The sequence below is a fragment of the Hyla sarda genome, chromosome 8, assembly GCF_029499605.1.
Source record: "Hyla sarda isolate aHylSar1 chromosome 8, aHylSar1.hap1, whole genome shotgun sequence".
Taxonomy (NCBI): domain Eukaryota; kingdom Metazoa; phylum Chordata; class Amphibia; order Anura; family Hylidae; genus Hyla; species Hyla sarda.
The window spans coordinates 62,548,238-62,558,174 of NC_079196.1; the positions used below are offsets into that span (position 1 = coordinate 62,548,238).

General features: G+C 57.8%; 1 protein-coding gene across 1 annotated transcript in view; it reads right to left on the reverse strand.

Annotated features, from left to right (window-relative positions):
- The window catches only part of PRKRA (protein activator of interferon induced protein kinase EIF2AK2), a 53,124-nt gene extending 43,458 nt beyond the window's left edge, over positions 1–9,666 (reverse strand). Inside the window, exon 1 of the mRNA XM_056534364.1 lies at positions 9,475–9,666. Coding sequence (XP_056390339.1) covers positions 9,475–9,560 — 86 coding nt within the window. The 5' untranslated portion in view covers positions 9,561–9,666. The remainder of the gene's footprint in view (positions 1–9,474) is intronic.
- Positions 9,667–9,937: the final 271 nt, after the last annotated feature.

The window sequence follows — 9,937 nt, forward strand, 5'->3', positions numbered from 1 at the left end:
GACTCGCAAGTCCCCTGTGTGGCTGCTCGTAGTGGCGGATTAACGCTGCTAGCAGGCCAGAGGCAGGGCGAGGTGGCAACAGCTGGAGGAACAAAATGGGTTGGGGCAGCGGATCCGTTACGTGTGACCCTACCCTAAATGCTCTTTCATATTAGGCGGGTTATGGTGGTGACAGGCTGGTTTTACATGAGTATTACCTGCACATTTTTGCAATCTGATATAATTGTGGTATAGGGTAGGGTGACACGTAGTGTATACGCAGCGTATTTTACGCTGCACAGCAGGAAATACACTGCGTATTCTCCCATGAGCAGACACGCAGGGCTACCTTGTGGCAGGTGTGTGTGTGTGCAGTGAGGTTTGGAGACTGGATCAGCGCACATGACTGACACACGGCCCCATCTCTAAACCACACTGCACACACAGGGCTGCTGCGGGTAGCCCTGCATGTCTTCTCATAAAATATGCAGCGTATTTCTCTATGAAGCCTGAAAAACAGTGTACACTGTGTGTGACACGACCCTAAGGCTAGGTTCATACTACCGAATTTCCGCCTGCAATTCCGCTTTGAAATTGCAGGAAGAAATTCAGCTTACTAAAATGTACTGTATAGGTAATTGGTTTCCGTTCACAAATTCACACTTTGGAATTTGTGCAGCGGAATTTGTGAAAGGAAAATCCGCTTGAAAATTTCCGCCTGAAGAATGGCGTTGCTCATTCTTCAGGCGGAAATACTCGCGGAACACATTGTAGTCTATTGGAGACTGTAGTGTCTGTGCAGTCCTAGCGCCGACTTATTCAGTCGGCGCTGGCCACACGGAATCTCCGGGCTGAAAATTTTCTGCCCGGAGATTCCGCAGTGTCAACCTAGCCTAAGGGTCTATTCACACAGAGGAATTTCCGCTAGCGGAATTCCGCCTCAAATGAAAGTCCAATACACCTCTATGCAAGCGGAAATTCCGAAGCGTCAACGGGAGCGCGGAATCCCATAGAAGTGTATTTGGCTTTCATTTGAGGCGGAATTTCACCGTCACATGTGCCTGCTCAGAGCTGCAATACCCCGATACGGGCAGACACACTGAAGCGATGTACTCGTACACATCGCGGCCACTTCCCCTGCTCTATGAGCTAGGCCGAAAGCTGCCGCGATGTGCAAGTACACTGTGCATGCGTTTAGCGATTCGCACGTCGCAGTCCGTCTGCTCGTAGCAGCATATTGCAGCTCCGAGCAGGCACATGTAAAGGCACCATGCAGGGGTCTTTCAGCGGCGGATCCACTGCGTAATATAACCTGTGGATCCGCTCATCTGAATGTTCCCTTAAGGTATATTTACACGGGCGGATATTCTGCAAGTTTATCGCTGCAAAAAAATCTGCAGCTGAGGTTCAGCAGCAGATATTGTTGACTTCAACAGGGTCTGTGTTGTGGATTTTCCACTGCAGAAAATCTGCCACGGCTAAACCCAAAGTGGAAAGTTTGCAGATTTGCCCGTGTGAACTTACTCTAATGGAATCTGTCAGCCTTATATTGTGATCATGGGTCAATGAGGCTGTGCTGAACCATAGCTGGCTTCACCTTCCTGGATGGACGCAAGTGACGGCCATTCAGCCAATCACAAGCCACAGCAATGTCCACCTCAAACAATGATTGTCTGAGAATTACTGCAGTGGCCAGACATTTGTACCCCATCCTGTAAATAGGAGATAAGTGTCTGATAAGTTCAGTTCCCTGGAGTACCTCTTTAACCTCTTGGGGACGCAGGGCGTACTTGTCATGCGGTGACCCCGCGTCATATCTGGTTGGTCCTAGCGGCTGACTGTAGCCAGGACCCGGGGCTAATAGACAGCAGGCTCCCCCCCCCCTTATAGACAGAAGGCTCCCCCCTTTATAGACAGCATCGCCCCCCCCTTAGAGACAGCAGCCCCCCCCTTATAGACAGCAGCAGCCCCCCCCCCCTTATAGACAGCAGCAGGGCCCCCCCCTTATAGACAGCAGCAGCCCCCCCCCCTTATAGACAGCAGCTGCCCCCCCCCCTTAGAGACAGCAGCCCCCCCCTTATAGACAGCAGCAGGGCCCCCCCCTTATAGACAGCAGCTGCCCCCCCCCTTATAGACAGCAGCTGCCCCCCCCCCCTTAGAGACAGCAGCCCCCCCCTTATAGACAGCAGCAGGGCCCCCCCCCTTATAGACAGCAGCAGCCCCCCCCCTTATAGACAGCAGCAGGGCCCCCCCCCCTTATAGACAGCAGCAGGGCCCCCCCCCCCTTATAGACAGCAGCAGGGCCCCCCCCCCTTATAGACAGCAGCAGCGCCCCCCCCTTATAGACAGCAGCAGGGCCCCCCCCTTATAGACAGCAGCAGGGCCCCCCCCTTATAGACAGCAGCTGCCCCCCCCCTTAGAGACAGCAGCCCCCCCCTTATAGACAGCAGCAGGGCCCCCCCCCCTTATAGACAGCAGCTGCCCCCCCCCCTTATAGACAGCAGCTGCCCCCCCCCCTTATAGACAGCAGCTGCCCCCCCCCCTTATAGACAGCAGCTGCCCCCCCCCTTATAGACAGCAGCTGCCCCCCCCCCTATAGACAGAAGCTGCCCCCCACCTCTATAGACAGCAGCAGCCCCCCCCCTTATAGACAGCAGCAGCCCCCCCCTTATAGACAGCAGCAGCCCCCCCCCCCCTTATAGACAGCAGCAGCCCCCCCCCCCTTATAGACAGCAGCAGCCCCCCCCCCTTATAGACAGCAGCAGCCCCCCCCCTTATAGACAGCAGCAGCCCCCCCCCCCTTATAGACAGCAGCAGCCCCCCCCCCTTATAGACAGCAGCAGCCCCCCCCCTTATAGACAGCAGCAGCCCCCCCCTTATAGACAGCAGCAGCCCCCCCCCTTATAGACAGCAGCAGCCCCCCCCCTTATAGACAGCAGCAGCCCCCCCCCCTTATAGACAGCAGCAGCCCCCCCCCTTATAGACAGCAGCAGCCCCCCCCCTATAGACAGCAGCAGCCCCCCCCTTATAGACAGCAGCAGCCCCCCCCCATAGACAGCAGCAGCCCCCCCCCCATAGACAGCAGCAGCCCCCCCCCCATAGACAGCAGCAGCCCCCCCCCCATAGACAGCAGCAGCCCCCCCCCCCCATAGACAGCAGCAGCCCCCCCCATAGACAGCAGCAGCCCCCCCCATAGACAGCAGCAGCCCCCCCCCCATAGACAGCAGCAGCCCCCCCCCATAGACAGCAGCAGCCCCCCCCCCATAGACAGCAGCAGCAGCCCCCCCATAGACAGCAGCAGCCCCCCCCATAGACAGCAGCAGCCCCCCCCATAGACAGCAGCAGCCTCCCCCATAGACAGCAGCAGCCCCCCCCCATAGACAGCAGCAGCCCCCCCCATAGACAGCAGCAGCCCCCCCCATAGACAGCAGCAGCCCCCCCCCATAGACAGCAGCAGCCCCCCCCCATAGACAGCAGCAGCCCCCCCCCATAGACAGCAGCAGCCCCCCCCCATAGACAGCAGCAGCCCCCCCCCATAGACAGCAGCAGCCCCCCCCCCATAGACAGCAGCAGCCCCCCCCCATAGACAGCAGCAGCCCCCCCCCCATAGACAGCAGCAGCCCCCCCCCCATAGACAGCAGCAGCCCCCCCCCCCCATAGACAGCAGCAGCCCCCCCCCATAGACAGCAGCAGCCCCCCCCCCATAGACAGCAGCAGCCCCCCCCCCCATAGACAGCAGCAGCCCCCCCCCCATAGACAGCAGCAGCCCCCCCCCCCATAGACAGCAGCAGCCCCCCCCCCATAGACAGCAGCAGCCCCCCCCCCATAGACAGCAGCAGCCCCCCCCATAGACAGCAGCAGCCCCCCCCCCATAGACAGCAGCAGCCCCCCCCCCATAGACAGCAGCAGCCCCCCCCCATAGACAGCAGCAGCCCCCCCCCATAGACAGCAGCAGCCCCCCCCATAGACAGCAGCAGCCCCCCCCCATAGACAGCAGCAGCCCCCCCCCCATAGACAGCAGCAGCCCCCCCCCATAGACAGCAGCAGCCCCCCCATAGACAGCAGCAGCAGCCCCCCCATAGACAGCAGCAGCAGCCCCCCCATAGACAGCAGCAGCAGCCCCCCCATAGACAGCAGCAGCAGCCCCCCCATAGACAGCAGCAGCAGCCCCCCCCCATAGACAGCAGCAGCAGCCCCCCCCCATAGACAGCAGCAGCAGCCCCCCCCCATAGACAGCAGCAGCCCCCCCCCCATAGACAGCAGCAGCCCCCCCCCATAGACAGCAGCAGCCCCCCCCCATAGACAGCAGCAGCCCCCCCCCATAGACAGCAGCAGCCCCCCCCCATAGACAGCAGCAGCCCCCCCCCATAGACAGCAGCAGCAGCCCCCCCCCCATAGACAGCAGCAGCAGCCCCCCCCCCATAGACAGCAGCAGCAGCCCCCCCCCATAGACAGCAGCAGCAGCCCCCCCCATAGACAGCAGCAGCAGCCCCCCCCCATAGACAGCAGCAGCAGCCCCCCCCCATAGACAGCAGCAGCAGCCCCCCCCCATAGACAGCAGCAGCAGCCCCCCCATAGACAGCAGCAGCAGCCCCCCCATAGACAGCAGCAGCAGCCCCCCCATAGACAGCAGCAGCAGCAGCCCCCCCCCATAGACAGCAGCAGCAGCAGCCCCCCCCCATAGACAGCAGCAGCAGCAGCCCCCCCCCCATAGACAGCAGCAGCAGCAGCCCCCCCCATAGACAGCAGCAGCAGCAGCCCCCCCCCCATAGACAGCAGCAGCAGCCCCCCCCCCATAGACAGCAGCAGCAGCAGCCCCCCCCCCCCCCCCCATTGACAGCAGCAGCAGCAGCCCCCCCCCCATAGACAGCAGCAGCAGCCCCCCCCCCCATAGACAGCAGCAGCAGCCCCCCCCCCCCATAGACAGCAGCAGCAGCCCCCCCCCCCCATAGACAGCAGCAGCAGCCCCCCCCCCCCATAGACAGCAGCAGCAGCCCCCCCCCCCCATAGACAGCAGCAGCAGCCCCCCCCCCATAGACAGCAGCAGCAGCCCCCCCCCATAGACAGCAGCAGCAGCCCCCCCCCATAGACAGCAGCAGCAGCCCCCCCCCCCCATAGACAGCAGCAGCAGCCCCCCCCCCCCATAGACAGCAGCAGCAGCCCCCCCCCCCCCCATAGACAGCAGCAGCCCCCCCCCCATAGACAGCAGCAGCCCCCCCCCCATAGACAGCAGCAGCCCCCCCCCCATAGACAGCAGCAGCCCCCCCCCCCCCATAGACAGCAGCAGCCCCCCCCCCCCATAGACAGCAGCAGCCCCCCCCCCCCATAGACAGCAGCAGCAGCCCCCCCCCATAGACAGCAGCAGCAGCCCCCCCCCATAGACAGCAGCAGCAGCCCCCCCCCATAGACAGCAGCAGCAGCCCCCCCCCCCATAGACAGCAGCAGCAGCAGCCCCCCCATAGACAGCAGCAGCAGCCCCGCCCCCCCATAGACAGCAGCAGCAGCCCCCCCCCCCCATAGACAGCAGCAGCAGCCCCCCCCCATAGACAGCAGCAGCAGCAGCCCCCCCCCCATAGACAGCAGCAGCAGCCCCCCCCCCCCATAGACAGCAGCAGCAGCCCCCCCCCCCCATAGACAGCAGCAGCAGCAGCAGCCCCCCCCCATAGACAGCAGCAGCAGCAGCCCCCCCCCCCCATAGACAGCAGCAGCAGCAGCCCCCCCATAGACAGCAGCAGCAGCAGCCCCCCCATAGACAGCAGAAGCAGCCCCCCCCCCATAGACAGCAGCAGCAGCCCCCCCCCATAGACAGCAGCAGCAGCCCCCCCCCATAGACAGCAGCAGCAGCCCCCCCCCCCAGACAGCAGCAGCAGCCCCCCCCCAGACAGCAGCAGCAGCCCCCCCCCCATAGACAGCAGCAGCAGCCCCCCCCCCATAGACAGCAGCAGCAGCCCCCCCCCCCCATAGACAGCAGCAGCAGCCCCCCCCCCATAGACAGCAGCAGCAGCAGCCCCCCCCCCCCATAGACAGCAGCAGCAGCAGCCCCCCCCCCCCCATAGACAGCAGCAGCAGCAGCCCCCCCCCCCCCATAGACAGCAGCAGCAGCCCCCCCCCATAGACAGCAGCAGCAGCCCCCCCCCATAGACAGCAGCAGCAGCCCCCCCCCATAGACAGCAGCAGCAGCCCCCCCATAGACAGCAGCAGCAGCCCCCCCCCATAGACAGCAGCAGCAGCCCCCCCCCATAGACAGCAGCAGCAGCCCCCCCCATAGACAGCAGCAGCAGCCCCCCCCCATAGACAGCAGCAGCAGCCCCCCCCCCCATAGACAGCAGCAGCAGCCCCCCCCCATAGACAGCAGCAGCAGCCCCCCCCCCATAGACAGCAGCAGCAGCCCCCCCCCCCATAGACAGCAGCAGCAGCCCCCCCCCCCCATAGACAGCAGCAGCAGCCCCCCCCCATAGACAGCAGCAGCAGCCCCCCCCCCATAGACAGCAGCAGCAGCCCCCCCCCCCATAGACAGCAGCAGCAGCCCCCCCCCCATAGACAGCAGCAGCAGCCCCCCCCCCATAGACAGCAGCAGCAGCCCCCCCCCCATAGACAGCAGCAGCAGCCCCCCCCCCCATAGACAGCAGCAGCAGCCCCCCCGCCATAGACAGCAGCAGCCCCCCCCCCCCCCCCATAGACAGCAGCAGCCCCCCCCATAGACAGCAGCAGCAGCAGAAGCCCCCCCCCCCCCCCATAGACAGCTGCAGCAGCAGCAGCCCCCCCCCCCCCATAGACAGCTGCAGCAGCAGCAGCCCCCCCCCCCCCCATAGACAGCTGCAGCAGCAGCAGCCCCCCCAGACAGCAGCAGAACCAGCCCCCCCCCTTTATAGACAGCAGGTGGCGCCCCCCTCTTGTAGACAGTGCTCACCTGTTCTCCCGATCGCATCATGGCGTCCTATGGAGGAGCATGTGACATACACGTCACTCTGCTTCCTCCGTAGCGTTACGCTGGGCGCAGGGGAGGAAGAGTGACGTGTGTCACATGCTCCTCCATAGGACGCCATGATGCGATCGGGAGAACGGGACAGCGGAGCAGGGCCGCACAGCAGCAGGTATACGACATGGTATTGGGGACATTAAACGAGTTCCCGATATCATGCAAATGCCGAGTATCGGCCCCGATACTGATACTAGTATCGGTATTGGGACATCCCTATAAATAGGGTATCATTTTAATCATGTGGACCTACAGAATAAAGAGGTGTCATTTTTTTTTTTACCAAAAAATGTACTGCGTAGAAACAGAAGCGCCCAAAAGTTACAAAATGGCGTTTTTTTCTTCAATTTTGTCACACAATTTTTTTTTTGTTTCGCCGTAGATTTTTGGGTAAAATGACTGATGTCATTACAAAAGTAGAAATGGTGGCGCAAAAAACAAGCCATCATATGTGCCTGTAGGTGCAAAATTGAAAGAGTTATGATTATGAAAAGGTGAGGAGTTAAAAAAAAAACCTGAGTCTCCAAGGGGTTAACTGACATTTATCTGATCTGATTTCTATTAAAGGGGTTATCCAGGAAAAAACTTAGATTATATATATATATATATATATATATATATATATATATATATATATATATATATATATATATATATATATATATATATAATAATAATAATAATAATAATAATAATAATAATAATAATAATAATAATAATAATATATATAATAATAAATAAATAAAAAAAAAAAAAAATATATATATATATATATATATATATATATATATATATATATATATATAATAAATATATAATAATAAATATATATATAATAATAATAATAATAATTATATAATAATAAATATAATAATAATAATAATAATAAATAATATATCTATATCTATATCTATCTCAACTGGCTCCAGAAAGTTAAACAGATTTGTAAATTACTTCTATTAAAAAATCTTAATCCTTTCAGTACTTATGAGCTTCTGAAGTTGAGTTGTTCTTTTCTGTCTAAGTGCTCTCTGGTGAAATGTGTCTCGTGGAACCGCCCAGTTTAGAAGAGGTTTGCTATGGGAATTTCCTTCTAAACTGGACGGTTCCCAAGACATGTGTCATCAGAGAGCACTTAGACAGAAAACAACAAGTCAACTTCAGAAGCTCATAAGTACTGAAAGGATTAAGATTGTTTAATAGAAGTAATTTACAAATTTGTTTAACTTTCTGGAGCCAGTTGATATATATATAAAAAAAAAAAGTTTTTCCTGGATAACCCCTTTAATCTTCTATCCCCCATCACAGATAATGTTCTATTGCTTTATCCTGTAGCACTGATCCCACTGAAGCAAACACAGAAATGTCAGTATACACGCTCCAGCCCTAAACAAGGCTCCATTATTGACCTGCCCTTCATTCGTATATAAATCAGACCCAGCAGTGCAAGGTTGTACACTGTTAGGGCATGATGGGAGTTGTAGTTCTGCAACAGCTGGTGTGTCAGGTTGAGGAACATTGTCCTACACCAGTGGTCTCCAACCTGCGGACCTCCAGATGTTGCAAAACTACAACTCCCAGCATGCCCGGACAGCCAACGGCTGTCCGGGCATGCTGGGAGTTGTAGTTTTGCAACATCTAGAGGTCCGCAGGTTGGAGACCACTGTCCTACACAAACCTGGATGGTCTACCAACTCCTACACATGCTTTACCCTGCAGCACCGATCCCACTGAAGAAAATCGCATGTTGAAGGCAGCATCAACATACAATGCTTTTGTATGTCAGGGCCATCGCATAAACGGCTATCCGGCAGTGTAGACTGCTTCACCTGCCACCGGATAGCCATTTACGGTGCCCCGTGTGGTCCGGTGAGTCTCACTCACCTGTCCCCGGCGATCCGGACCGTCCTCTTCGGGATCCCCTGCATTGCCGTCGCTCTCCGTCGTCATCACGTCACCACGCACGCTGTCCCGTCATCCAATAGGAGCGGCGTGTGCAGCGACGCGATGAAGAGCGACGATCGCAGGCAGCAGAGACGATCCAGAGCAGCAGGGACACCCCGGGGACAGCGATGGAGGGCGACATCCAGGGCAGCGGTGACGGTCCGGAGCGGCAGGGACCGGTGAGTATAACTTCCTATACATAACACTGCACAGATCCCTCAATATACAATGGTTTCAACTAACGATGGTTCATTTGGAACGGATTCCCATCGTATGTTGAGGGACCACTGAACAGAAAAGCCAGGTTATGGAATGGTTCTGCATCCTCCACTCCTACATGATGATCAGTTATGGATCTGCCCTTCCATTATTACAGACCAGGCCCAGCACACTATAAAGCCGCAGCGTGTGAATGGCAGCACCAGGTACCCGCCTCACAATACATCATAGACAATGTGTAACCCCACAGACTCCCCCCTTATCTACAAGGAGAGACTGGCTGAGACTTGTAGTCCCCCATCCTCCCTCTATTGTCCGCCCAGCCCGGCCCTGCAGAGCCCTTCACCTCGCACCTGTTGGCTTTGTCAGAGCTCCTTTTAGGCGCGGCTGGAAACCTCTCCCTTGACATGATGGCGGAGGTGGGGGAAGAGCCGGACATGCTCTCCGAGGATTAGAGCCGCGCAGAAAAGGCTCTCTACCGGCCGTCGGATACTGCTGCGTTTCCTCTCTCAAGGAGTGACTGACATGGCGGAAGGGGAAGGGCTACGCGCGGCCTATTCGCCGGCGGAGGGATACGGATCCTGAAGCAGGCCGATGCCATGGTGATGAGGGGCGTGGCTAACGCGGCGTGCCTGTGAAAAGCTACAGAGAGTGGCTTCATGTGACGAGCCTGGTGGGCGTGGTAATATGCTAACGAGGGCGAAGTGATGGCATTTTAGGGCCCATACTGCGAATCCCGAGCGGAATTTCCGTAGTGTGAGTTGGTCTGGCGGGTGGGAACAGAGGAAGGATACAGGACTGAGGCCTGCGCTGAGT